A 14,477-nucleotide genomic window follows, 5' to 3' on the forward strand; every position below is an offset into this window, starting at 1 on the left:
AGGCTGAGGCGATTGCTGGTCGCAGTATAACACCAGTATGTGTGTAAATACATTTTAGGATACCCTCCTGCTTTCTATCAGCAGGATCCTTAAGGGCGGCCATCTCAGGAGAGGGTAGAGCCCTTACAAGCGTGTGAGCGCTTTATCCACCCTAGGGGGTGTTTCCCAACGCACCCTAACCTCTGGCGGGAAAGGATATAATGCCAATAACATTTTAGAAATTATCAGTTGTTATCGGGGGAAAACCACGCATCATCACACACCTCATTTAATTTCTCAGATTCAGGAAAACTACAGGTAGTTTTTCCTCACCGAACATAATACCCCTTTTTGGTGGTACTCGTATTATCAGAAATGTGTAAAACATTTTTCATTGCCTCAATCATGTAACGTGTGGCCCTACTGGAAGTCACATTTGTCTCTTCACCGTCGACACTGGAGTCAGTATCCGTGTCGGCGTCTATATCTGCCATCTGAGGTAACGGGCGCTTTAGAGCCCCTGACGGCCTATGAGACGTCTGGACAGGCCCAAGCTGAGTAGCCGGCTGTCTCATGTCAACCACTGTCTTTTATACAGAGCTGACACTGTCACGTAATTCCTTCCAACAGTTCATCCACTCAGGTGTCGACCCCCTAGGGGGTGACATCACTATTACAGGCAATCTGCTCCGTCTCCACATCATTTTTCTCCTCATACATGTCGACACAAACGTACCGACATACAGCACACACACAGGGAATGCTCTGATAGAGGACAGGACCCCACTAGCCCTTTGGGGAGACAGAGGGAGAGTTTGCCAGCACACACCAGAGCGCTATATATATACAGGGATAACCTTATATAAGTGTTTTTCCCCTTATAGCTGCTGTATCTTTAATACTGCGCGTAATTAGTGCCCCCCCTCTCTTTTTTAACCCTTTCTGTAGTGTAGTGACTGCAGGGGAGAGACAGGGAGCTTCCCTCCAACGGAGCTGTGAGGGAAAATGGCGCCAGTGTGCTGAGGAGATAGGCTCCGCCCCCTTATCGGCGGCCTTATCTCCCGTTTTTCTATGTATTCTGGCAGGGGTTAAATGCATCCATATAGCCCAGGAGCTATATGTGATGCATTTTTTTTGCCATCCAAGGTGTTTTTTATTGCGTCTCAGGGCGCCCCCCCCCCAGCGCCCTGCACTTTCAGTGACCGGAGTGTGAAGTGCTGAGAGCAATGGCGCACAGCTGCAGTGCTGTGTGCTACCTTGTTGAAGACAGGACGTCTTCTGCCGCCGATTTTCCGGACCTCTTCTGCCTTCTGGCTCTGTAAGGGGGCCGGCGGCGCGGCTCTGGGACCCATCCAGGCTGGGCCTGTGATCGTCCCTCTGGAGCTAATGTCCAGTAGCCTAAGAAGCCCAATCCACTCTGCACGCAGGTGAGTTCGCTTCTTCTCCCCTTAGTCCCTCGATGCAGTGAGCCTGTTGCCAGCAGGTCTCACTGAAAATAAAAAACCTAAACTAAAACTTTCACTAAGAAGCTCAGGAGAGCCCCTAGTGTGCACCCTTCTCGTTCGGGCACAAAGATCTAACTGAGGCTTGGAGGAGGGTCATAGGGGGAGGAGCCAGTGCACACCAGATAGTCCTAAAGCTTTCTTTAGATGTGCCCAGTCTCCTGCGGAGCCGCTATTCCCCATGGTCCTTACGGAGTCCCCAGCATCCACTTAGGACGTTAGAGAAATAAAGGGCCCTACTCACTCGGCGATGCGCCGCCGAGGTGCCCGACGGCCAATACGGCCGACGAGCAACCCGGCGGCGGGGGGGCAGTGACGGGGGGAGTGAAGTTTCTTCACTTCCCCCGTCACCCGGCTGTATTGAAGTGCAGGCAAATATGGACGAGATCGTCTATATTGGCCTGCATGCACAGCCGACGGGAGATCAGCGATGAACGAGCGCGGGGCCGCGCATCGTTCATCGCTGGAGTCTCCACACTGAAAGATATGAACGAGTTCTCGTTCATTTATGAACGAGATCGTTCATATCTTTCAGTAAATCGGCCAGTGTGTAGGGCCTATAAGTTTCTACTCAGCTGTGAAGATTTCATTTAACATTAAACAACATGACATAGTATGTTCCTGCTGCTGCGGCTAGTGGGTGGGTGCGTGGCATGTCACTGGTACATTGAGTGCCGCTCCGTCGGGTGATCCGTGTTTCTGTTCAGGAAGGCAGCTGTGTCCTCACTCTGCGGAAGGAAGGGGCGGAGGTCCTGCTGGTTGGCCTCTGAAGGGAGGGAGGTATAGGGAGGAACACGGTATCTGCGCTGAGCTGACCGCTCTGTGCAGGGAGAACATTCAGGACAGATGATTTACTGGCTGGGCCCTGGCCGGGGTTATGGGATATCCGTTCTAAGCCAGACAGGTTCATAGGCTTGTGAGCGGCCTCCGGGCCTGGGAGGGCGGCAGGACTCTTCATTAGAGACCGGGGCAGAGTAGAACATGGGGACCCCAGCACTGCAGAGAACTTGTTAATTTTTCCATTGTCGGGGACCCTCAGTTTTGGATCTGGAGGACATGGAGCCAAGGAGGCTTTGTATTGATGTAAGCCAGAAGAGACTGGTATTTTCTGGGACAACCTAGAGCCCTGATCTCCCGAAGAGCATCTCCTTCCATGATCCAGTGACCTGGAGCAGAGAGGTAAGAACATTCAGTCTGCTGTTACCGGTTTAGTGGGTATTAGTCACCGTGGTTCTATGTGACCGTTGTACTTCATACAAGCCAGAGATATATGTAGGATAACTAGAACACACAGCGGTACACAGGCAGAACACACAATTACCTTATCGGCTTTGTGAGCCTGGTAGACGCCATCTTGGATGTCTGTACAGGAGTCGCTGGCAACTGGTCTAGTTGCAGGTCCCTCTCTATGGTTCTCCGCTCCTCCTTCAGCTCTGGAGAAGAACCCAGAATGAACAAATCAGTGATATGTTCTGTCAAGAAGGGGGGAGGACGTTGTGCTACTACTGCCACTGTTCCAGAGGATATCCAGATGACAGATCTAAAGTGTCTAGGTAGACAGTCAATAGTTCAACACCATATGGTCGACAAACATTAGGTCAACAGGTACAAAAGGTGGACAGGTTCAATAAGTCAACATGACAATGGTCGACTCATACTTTGTTTCATGTTTTCCCAATACTTACTTGATTTACCACCCACGAGGTCTATGAGTGGGATTAGTAACCTGTGGAAAGCACAGCTGTAGTGGATCGAGCCACCTTGCCAAAAGAGTGGCGAGCAAAGCGAGACCGCGATGGTATATGTTTGTACTGAGACCGCGATGGTATATGTTTGTACTGAGACCGCGATGGTATATGTTTGTTCTGAGACCGCGATGGTACATGTTTGTACTGAGACCGCGATGGTATATGTTTGTACTGAGACTGAGACCGTGATGGTATATGTTTGTACTGATACCGCGATGGTACATGTTTGTACTGAGACCGCGATGGTACATGTTTGTACTGAGACCGCGATTGTACATGTTTGTACTGAGACCGCGATGGTACATGTTTGTACTGAGACCGCGATGGTACATGTTTGTACTGAGACCGCGATGGTATATGTTTGTACTGAGACTGAGACCGTGATGGTATATGTTTGTACTGAGACCGCGATGGTATATGTTTGTACTGAGACCGCGATGGTATATGTTTGTACTGAGACCGCGATGGTACATGTTTGTACTGAGACCGCGATGGTACATGTTTGTACTGAGACCGCGATGGTACATGTTTGTACTGAGACCGCGATGGTACATGTTTGTACTGAGACCGCGATGGTACATGTTTGTACTGAGACCGCAATGGTATATGTCTGTACCGAGACCGCCATGGTATATGTTTGTACTGAGACCGCGATGGTATATGTTTGTACTGAGACCGCGATGGGTGCTGGAGGGCTGCTGTATATATACCCAGTGCTGATGAGGACTATTGGTACAATTATGTTGCCACTTCTGATTGCCTGACTGAAGATTTACCGCTCCAGCTAATAGCAATATAAACCGCATTGCACAATCTTATTAAACGCAGAAGTCTATTCGCGTTGCTTCTTGTTTCCATAAATACTGCAGCAATAAAGACTTTCATTTATATACGGTAAACAATGGAAGTGACTATTATATAATTGTACCACCCTGATATGTGCAGAGACACACAAAAAACATCCTGCTGTAGTGGTCACTGGACAGTAAGAGTCACGCACAAGGTGTGAGATCTGAGGTGAGAGATTGCACCCACAGACAATAACCTTGTGGGTTCAGTTCTGCAGGGGCACCAGAAATCTTCCATGTAGACCCCACAGCAGGAGGGAGAGCCGGGATCATGTGCTGCTTCCACATCACCGGACAGGAAAAGGCTTTGTACACAGGGAGCCCATATACTACCATGAGGACACAGACCAGATAATTACTCATCATTAATAATGTTATCCAGCATGTCTGAGATTGTGCTCATTACCTGTCAGCGAGGGCTCAGTCAGCGGCGTCTGCGCGTCCTCTACATCCAGGTAGTCTTCCTCTAGGCATTGCTGTAGCGGTAAAAGGAGAGTCCCATCAATATATCCAACTATTTAAACTGAGCTTAGTGAAGAGAATCTACAGCTGTCAGTAAATATCTACTGTCAGTAATATACCAGCGCTAACGCCACAAATGCCTTGTGCACCAGTGAAATTTATATTTATGTTTATACCGCGGGGACAGTCACAAAGCACAGAGTGCAAGAGAGAGTGCTGGGATGTAGATGAATGGGAGGAAACCTTATTTAAGTAGACGGCACAGTTCCTGTAGTCTTGTTGGGGTGGTCTTCAGGTTGCCGGTGGCCGGGCTCCCGGCGTCCACCATACCGGCGCCGGAATCCCGACCGCCGGCATACCAACATCTTTTCTCCCTCTTGGGGGTCCACGACCCCCCTGGAGGGAGAATAGATAGCGTGGCGCGCTACCGTGCCCGCAGCGTGGTGAGCAAAGCGAGCCCGCAAGGGGCTCATTTGCGCTCGCCCAGCTGTCGGTATGCCGGCAGTCGGGATACGGCGCCGGTATGCTGGTCGCCGGGAGCCCAACTGCCGGCATACCATACTACATCCGTCTTGTTGTATGTGTGGTGGAGTCAGTGAGCCCCAGCAGTCACACTCGTATACACAGACAACCACAATTTCCCAGCACTGAAGGTATCAATACCGTTAGCGGTAGGTTTCTTAACTTAAGACTGTAAGATCCATGGAATGTAGGCAGAATGTCGACATTGATAAAATGTCAACCTGTTCAAAATTAGGGTTACAGATAGGCTAAAATATGAGTGTCCCACAAGGTTCTATACTATCCCCCATGCTTTTTGCAGTATACATGCTCCGGTTGGATGAAATAATCAGGCGCCATGGCCTGGTCTACCACTGCTATGCAGATGATACACAACTGTACTTGTCCTTTGCTCCGGGCACTGATAACCCAATAGCAACCCTAAATGGCTGTCTAGCTGAACTCCAGGAGTGGATGAGTGCCAGTTGGCTGCGACTGAACCCGGATAAAACAGAGGTCCTTATGATAGGACCGCAACATCAAAGGACAAGACTGCAGCATAGCCAACCAACTGGACTTACACCCGGGGATTCAGAATTACAAACCACTGATCGTGTGTGGAATCTTGGCGTTGTCATGGATGGTGGCTTGACACTTAAACATCAGATATCAGCCACAATCAAATCCTCATTCTTTCACCTGAGGAACATAGCCAGAATCAAGCACTTAATTCCCTCAGATGATCTGACAAAAGTCATGCATGCATTTGTATCATCTCAATTAGGCTACTATAATGCCCTCTACCTTGGTCTCCCAGCAAAAGAATTGCACCGCTTACAGCTGGTGCAAAACACAGCAGCCAGGCTGTTAACCATCCAGCCCCATTCTAGCCACATAACACCCATTCTCTACTCCCTTCACTGGCTGCCTGTAAGATGGCGAATCATCTTCAAGACTGGTTTACTGAGCTTCAAAGCACTACATGACCAGGGCCCAAGGTACCTGAAGCAGCTACTGACCCCATACTGCCCCACTCGATTACTGCGATCTGTAGATGAAGGACTTTTAGCAGTACCTAGAATCTCCCGTAATTCATCTGGGGGTCGAGCTTTTAGTCATGCGGCTCCGACTCTATGGAACTCTTTTTCCCGCACAGTGCGAGAAGCCCCAACTATAGAATCCTTCAAAAGCAGACTCAAGACTTTCCTTTTTACTCAAGCATTCCCATAATTGTCGCTTTAGTATCTACCTGCTTCTGTATTTTATGAAAAGCTGTTCTGTACTTCATTATTTTCTGTACTATATTATGCTATTTATCTGTTAAGTGCCTTGAGTCCTATTGGAGAAAGAGCGCTATATAAATAAAATTATTTTTATTACATCCTGTCGACATTCATAATGACATACTGAGCAGGCTGACATTTTGTGAATGTCCGCATATTAAATGCCGACATTCTGCCCATCTCAACATTATTGTGTTGACATTCTGAATGGTGGCAGTAGAAAACATAACCAGCTGCACTGGGGCAGGGACTGATGTGACGGATCACTTTGAGCTGTAACTGAACGTATCCAAGATGGCCACCTCACCCTCTGCAATCAGGAGAAAAATGCTACGCAAGTAATGAGTTGTTATTATTATACAGATACTGCCATCTGTCATTACCCAGCCCGGAATACAGCTGTATAGAGACGGACTGAGAAGATTGTGACAGAGGAAATACAGACAATTATTTTGTTCTTATAACAAATTATTACCACAAGTGTAGGTGTAAATTCTATTCATAAAAATATTCCCCAGTAGCTGAGATACTGTACAAGGATACTAATAATCACTCCAGTAAGGTCCGTGTGTTTGGCATCCTGACAGGGGAATGTAGTGATAAGGGCCCATGCTTAAGGGGTGTGGCCAGTTAGCAGAGGAGGCGTGGCCAGCCACCACAGAGGCTTGGCCAGCTATTAGAGACCATGTAATTGACCCAATAATAGAGTAACAATGTATAATATGGGGCGTGGCCACGGCGGTGAGGGAGTAAGCAGCGGATCCCGGGAGCTCCCCGATATTATAGATCCTGCACCTATCCTGTGTCCCTCCGGAGCGTCTACCCCCCGGTGCTGGTCCCCCCTCGCCTCCGAGCAGCGGCGGGCACCTTTGTCCGGGGTCTCTGGGCGCTGTCTGACCGCGGCGGACGACTTCCGGTTTTGAGGCCTGTGACTCCTCCGGACCCCCCCGGCCTTGAGTTTGGCGCTCCCGGCCGCGCGGCTCCAGGACCCTCACGACGGACGGACGAACGGACGGGCGGCGCTGGCTAGAGCTGGGCACACTGCAGGGGATATTGCAAGCCCTCCTGCCCTCCTATACCTGGCTGATGAGGACCTGAGACTCCTGACTGCACAGTGGGACACAGGTGCTCCAGTGGAGGGATGAGGTGATCACAGGCCCGGTGGCCATTTTGGGTGCAGTTCAATAGATAGTCTCAGCACACAGACATCCCTGCCTACCCTGCAAGGACTGCATGCACACTGCAACTCAATGCACTTTTGTGTCACATTAATAAATCACAGTGTGACACACAATCATACTCTGCTTCTACCTGGAATTCACTGCTGGACATTCTCCCCTCAATAACATCATTATCATTTACTACTTTTTATTTTACACAAAGCCTGTGCTCTTGTCCATTGATATTTGGAGCCAAAGATCCTTCCCGGCTTTAAAATCATACAGCCTGCTGTCTCCTAACTATACTTTATACTACAACTCTGCTCGGAGAAGTGGGTGACCGACATTTATCAATATGGTTGGGGGAGGCCGGAGCGCGGCCACGGCCAAACTGGAAAGATTTACAAGGCAACCCAACCCCAGGGGCTCATCGGCTCCACCTCAGGGTGCCTCTCCAGTACACTCAAGTTCCCCTCCAGCGTCTGTCACCAACTCCCCAATGACAGCGGAGGCGCCGTCTATTCAGCAGGTGTTGGAAGCTATAGCGGGCAGTGAGCAGCGTCTCTCCGATAAGATGGAAAAAGTGCAGTGCGACCTCTCCTTACTATGACAAGATGTCCAACGTATACGGGAGAGAGTGGGTGAGGCGGAGACGCGTGTTTCCAACTTGGAGGATGTGTGTGGCCCCCTTAAGCAATCCGTGTCCGCAGTGACCCAGCAGGTCTCATCTCTCCAAACCAAGCTCCTAGATATGGAGGGTCGGCTACGCAGAAACAATGTCCGATTTGTGGGTCTGCCGGAGAAAGAGGAGGGCTCGCAGCCGGAGGACTTCCTCGAATCCTGGCTCAAAGAGATATATGGAGCTGAGTCCTTTACTGCACAATTTACGGTGGAGCGAGCGCACAGGATACCATCTCGGCCATTACCTCCTGGTGCCCCTCCTCGCACCTTCATCGCCAAATTCTTGCACTATAAGGATCGGGACTCGGTCCTCCGCCTTGGCCGTACAAAGGGCCCATTGGTCCGCAACGGAGTCAGAGTGTCGGCCTTCCCGGACTTTGCCGCGGACGTTCAGAAGGACAGGGCCCAGTTTATGCCTATCAAGCGACGCCTGCGGGACCTCAACCTCTTATATTCCATGCTGTTTCCCTCTCGGCTCCGAGTGGTGGCAGATGGGGAGACCAAGTTTTTTAATTCTCCTAGAGAGGCGGCCCAGTGGCTGGACGGATATGCGCCGGGTGCTCGTCAGCTAGCTCCGGACTGACTTCCCGCGCTGAAGATACCGGGATCTTGACCACCGGAGGAGACGACCACAATTCGGGGAGCCCCCCACCTTTTGCATTGGTGGCTCAAGACTTTTCTAAGTTCACTACTGGTTTGGAGGGTTTAGGTTAAGTTGAGAATCTGGGCCTTCTTAGCATTTGGTAGTTGGATTTGGCGTTTTGGGATATAAGTATGCCGGAGTTCGGGGTGGTGTACGGGGAGGGGAGGGAAGGTTGGGAAGCTGCTAGTTGCGGCTCTTCTTGTTGTTTTTGGTTTCTTTTCTTTAGTTTATTATTTTTCATATCTACGTTTTTTCTGAAACTAGGATGTTTGATATACCAGGTATTGTGGCTTATAACGCAGAGCTCCTATGAGATATATGTCGCTATGGGTAACGGTGCTGATGTTTGGATATATATTGTGCGATTTCTATCCGTGTGGTACATAGAATATACCTGGGGTCATGAGTAACTTGAAATTCCTGGCATGGAATGTCCGGGGACTAAATAACAAAATTAAGCGTTCTTTAGTTCTAAATACGATTAAGAAATATGACCCGGACATTGCATGTCTTAGCGAGACCCACTTGCAGGGAAATAGGTTGTTATCTCTAAGACGGGCCTGGGTGGGATGGGCTTACCATGCCTCTCATTCCTCCTTCTCCAGGGGAGTATCTGTTCTGATTAAGAAAACGGTGCAATTTGAGTTAATATCGGTCAAAACTGACACGTATGGCAGATTTGTGTTTCTAGAATGCAAACTAAGTTCCCAGCCATATTACATTTTAGCAGTGTATGTCCCCCCTCCTTTTTCATACGCTGTACTGCAGCAAGCTGCATCTTTTATAGCTTCCTCCCCTACCACTCCGGTGATATGTCTGGGCGACTTTAATAATATATTAGATGTCTCTGTGGACCGATGGCGGTCTCCGAATGATGTGATGGTGGGTAGTGGGTATACCAAATTTGCTGATTTTTTGAATAATCTTCAATGGGTTGATGTGTGGAGGCTTCGCCACCCTGCAGTCCGTCAGTTCTCCTGTTTCTCCAGCACACATGGCTCCTTTTCTAGAATAGACCTGGTACTGGTGTCCCCCGCCCTTATCCCTGCGATCACTGACGTACGTTATGAGGCCCGAGGGATCTCTGACCATTCCCCCTTGCTGATGACTCTAGCTGTGAAGGGTCAGAGGGGACACTCTTATTGGAAGCTGCACCCATCTTGGCTGACTCAACTGAGTGACTGTGGGGACCTGGAGACTCAGTGGGAGGGTTACTTTAGCGACAACACAGGATCTGCCCCGGGAACTATGGTATGGGATTCATTTAAGGCTTTTCTGAGGGGCTCTTATATAGGACGTATAGCAGCTCACAAAGTGTCCTCTAGAGAAAGGGAGAAGGCCCTGGAGAGTGACGCCAGGGATTTAGAGTCTCAATATTTGCTTGATGGTACCCCTACGACGAAAACACGATGGCTGGTGGCCCAGTCGGCGTGGCTTGCCCACCTGACCGATAAAAACTCACGGTCCCTCCTTTTTAGGGCCACTAATATTTATATGCAGGCTGATAGGACGGGTGGCCTCATGGCTCGGCTGATACATCAGGATCGCCCTGGGACTGTAATTACACAAATGTCCGATGGGGATGGGTCCTTTGTTGACACCACACCGGACATTGCGCAGCTATTCCGATCCTATTACACCAAAGTTTACAGTTCACAATTGACGTTCTCCACTAGGGATCTCTCCTACTATTTGGCGGGTATCTCACTACCCGTGCTCCCCCCCGAGGCCCGTGTGGCACTGGAGGCACCCTTGACGCTCGCGGAGGTGACTGCGGCTATTGGTATGTCTCCCAGTGGCAAGGCCCCGGGGTGTGACGGAATTCCCTCAGAAGTTTACAAAACTCATGTTGATTTTTTCGGGCCCAGGCTCCATGCCTTATTCCTAGATATATTTACCAATAACGAACTTCCCCCCTCTATGTCAGAGGCAATTATAATAGTGATCCCGAAACCCGGTAAAGACCCTAGGTCTCCGGATTCCTATAGACCAATATCCCTAATCCCCACCGACGCCAAGATCCTGGCAAAGATATTGGCAGTACGACTTAATACAGTGATCACCTCCCTCATTCATCCTGATCAGACTGGCTTCATGCCTGGGAAGTCCACATCTATCAACCTGCGTAGACTGTATACCATTTTACAACTCCCACGTGACTCCCCTTCTGACTCGGCTGTGGTCTCGCTAGACGCGGCCAAGGCCTTTGACAGTATTGAATGGGCCTATTTATGGGAGGTGATGTCTTGTATGGGCTTTGGGCCCAACTATATCAGATGGACTAAATTACTGTACCAGCATCCGAGTGCCAGGATCTTGGTGAATGGTTATGTATCCCCCTCCTTTCAATTGTCCCGGGGTACCAGACAGGGCTGTCCCCTATCCCCCGCACTGTTTGCCTTGGCCATTGAGCCCTTGGCCTGTTTGATACGATCACACCCAGATATTGTGGGAATTTGCACGGGCTCACGCGAGGATAGGATAGCACTTTATGCCGACGACATGTTATTATTTCTGCAAGACTACGCCGGGTCAATGCCCGTTCTGCTGCGTGTGATTGAGGACTTTGGTGCTCATTCGGGTCTTCTGATCAACTGGTCTAAATCATATATTATGCCAGTCATAGGCCTCCCTCCTACTGTTCCAAAAATTTCCCTACCATTATGCTGGACAACACAATTTAAATACCTTGGAATCCAAATAACTAATGATCCTTCTGATTTCATCCCTCTGAATCTGGACCCGACCATGCAGCAGATCGTGTGCAAATCTAAAACCTGGTGTAGGCTCCCATTGACGGTGTCTGGCAGGGTTAATCTCATTAAAATGATCATACTGCCCAAACTCCTATATATTATACTTCAATCCCCCGTATATATCTATCCAACATTCTTTAGGAAACTGAACAGTATCCTATCCTCGCTTGTTTGGGCTAACAAACGACCTAGGATACAATTAAATACTCTTACTAGGCTGCGCTCGGATGGCGGCCTAGCCTTGCCTAATTTCCAGATGTATTACTACGCTGCCCAGCTGACTCATATTAGTGAATGGGTGCGGGATTCTGGTGATGACACCTTGCAATGTGAGTTTATCCGCTGTTATTTTCCTCACCTTTCTCCTGTACAGCTGCTGCTGAGTGGGAATGGGGCCCGGTTCCTTCCCCCTATTATTTTTCAGGCCTTAAAGATATGGCGGGCCCTGAGAGACCTCTTAGGGTACGACGACCTGGACCCAGACACCCCCCTTTGGTACTCTGACTGGCTTCCTGAGCTGCATGCGCTTGAGGGACGGGAGGTGTGGGCCCCTAGAGCAGTGGTCTCTATTTCCCAACTCTACCTAAATGACTCACTCAAATCCTTCCAGCAACTGAAAGATGAGTTTGGCTTACCCAACTCATTTTTTTTCAGATACCTTCAACTTCGACATGCCCTCCAGTCCCAGTTTGCGGATTCCCCCCCGCGAATCCTCCCATTTCCCATCAAGACTTTTGTAACTACATTGGGTCGAACCAAGATGGTTTCCCTTGCGTATGGATATCTTCTCACCAAAATCCATGCGGACCCGCTGACACGTCTCCGTGGAAAATGGGAGGAGGATGTAGGCCTTATGGGTGAGGAGGACTGGGCTCTTGCTCTGGAATACCCCGCCACGGTCACCAAGTCCCTCAGATACCAACAGATTCAATTTTTCATTCTACATAGGACATATATGACTCCAGCTAGGCTGGCCTCTTTTGGGACTGGTAGATCTGGTCTCTGCCCTAAGTGCGAGGCGGATATGGGAACATTTTGGCATATGGTGTGGGATTGTCCAGGGCTGAGGGTGTTCTGGTCGGGGGTTAGATCGGTGCTGGAGAGTACGGGAGTGACTGGCGGACTGCTTACCCCACAGTTCTGCATTTTGGGGATAGGAGGCTCTACTTCTGAGACTGGCCCAGTTGATCTGTATGCTCGCAATGTATGTGCCTTGGCTAAGGTGTGCATTGCGAGACTATGGATGGCCCCTAGTGGTCCTTTAGTCTCTGCATTCAAGACCTTGGTTAATGACACAATACTTAAGGAAAGATATATTTATATGAAGCAGAACGCATCGGCCAAGTTTGAAAGAATTTGGTCTCGCTGGCTGGAATCTCCCCACTCCCACCTAGTCCCTTGATCATAATTGATACCGAAGAGCTATTGTGCCACTGATCTGATCTAATATATAATGATGTATATCTAGAGGGCTGACAGCGTAGCTCTGCGGGCTTGCCTTAATACATATGCGACTGATAAGGTCCTAGTTCAGATGACATTACGTCCTTCTTATGTTTCTTATTTCTCTTTCTTTTTCTTTTCTTTTTACGTACCCTTATGTGGGTTAGTTTAAGGGTAAAAATTAAAAAATCGATATGTTGATTCATATATTGGATGCAGATGTTGCAAGTGCAGACGGGCTGACAAAATGTATGGTAAAGAAGATGCGATTAATGTGATGATGCGATATGCTGATGATATGCAATGTCTGTAACTCAATCTACATATTATTGAATAAAAATTACTTTATTAAAAAAACAATGTATAATATGAGTACACAATCTGGAATCTGACACTACAGAAAGTAGTGGGGACCTCAGGAGATGGTGCCTACCAGGCGTTTCCCCTGTACACCGATGGGCCAGTCCAACCCTGGCAGAGAGGTTTTTATGTGTCTAAGCTTCAGTCACTAAGGAACACCCTGATTCACCTGTCTTCTCCTTAAAGAAGAGGTAAATAAGATGTTATTACAATTGATGTAACTACATCCATCCTTACACAAATGAAATCAAACACCTGGGAAAAGGATACATTCTATATTGAGCAATACATTTTATTACAATATGAGATTTACATTTTGGTCTAGATCCCATGATGGGTTTTTGCTGCTTTGGATTTGTATGTAAATACGATGGTTTAGGTATAATCCGATGTTTGTGGGTCTGCGCATGTTCAGTGTGAATCCTGCGTGACTGCTCGCAGCCCCCTCCAGACACTGCATGACTGACGTACTGCAGCTTTTGGGGGATAGGGGGCGGAGCAGGGACGGCACCCAACACAGTTCTTCAAAATGGGCGTGTTGTCCCCATTTTGTAGGCGTGCCGGGCCCAAATCAGACTTCCTGGACCCGGCTGTCCAGATCCTAAGGCCAGTCTAATTAAGCTTCAGCTTACACAGGGTGATCGAGGTCTGCTATCATTGTGAGTTGCAAGTGATGGCTGTGATGGTGATGCATTGCTGTCTCCTCAGAAGCAGCAGCAGCTAGATCACAGATGCATGCAGGCAGCGTTCATCTCCTACACATGCCTCCAGCTGCAGTCGCATTTTATTTGTACGGAATTGCACAGTGGCTTCCCTGCGGCTTCCCTGCTGCTGTGCTACTCCATACAAATCAGAATCAGGCCATTATGTAATGTTACAGTGTTAGGACACACGCTAATGTAGTGAACATTATGGATTCTTAATTTTAGTAATAGTGGTGCTTCTGTGGCATGTGGATATAAGATGTATCTGTATTTTCCGAGCTACGTCAGGCTCTCTCACTAATATTATAAAACATGTGAGCTAACCAGTGGTTTCACATTTGCCTATAGCTTAACTACACTTAACAATATTTGGTCAGAGATGTTTAGGGATAACTGAATGGGACAGA

General features: G+C 48.7%; 1 protein-coding gene across 2 annotated transcripts in view; it reads right to left on the minus strand.

Moving 5' to 3' along the window:
• Nucleotides 1-1,664: 1,664 nt before the first annotated feature.
• CCDC24 (coiled-coil domain containing 24) overlaps nt 1,665-14,477 on the minus strand; it is a 93,118-nt gene continuing 80,305 nt past the window's right edge. For both annotated transcript variants that reach the window (XM_063938699.1, XM_063938698.1), the window contains 3 exons: nt 4,484-4,553; nt 2,803-2,914; nt 1,665-2,647 (listed from right to left, as the gene is read on the minus strand). In XM_063938699.1, the coding sequence (XP_063794769.1) occupies nt 2,185-2,647; nt 2,803-2,914; nt 4,484-4,553 (645 nt within the window). In that variant the 3' untranslated portion in view covers nt 1,665-2,184. The remainder of the gene's footprint in view (nt 2,648-2,802; nt 2,915-4,483; nt 4,554-14,477) is intronic.

This window comes from Pseudophryne corroboree, chromosome 9 (assembly GCF_028390025.1).
Source record: "Pseudophryne corroboree isolate aPseCor3 chromosome 9, aPseCor3.hap2, whole genome shotgun sequence".
In the NCBI taxonomy this organism is placed as follows: domain Eukaryota; kingdom Metazoa; phylum Chordata; class Amphibia; order Anura; family Myobatrachidae; genus Pseudophryne; species Pseudophryne corroboree.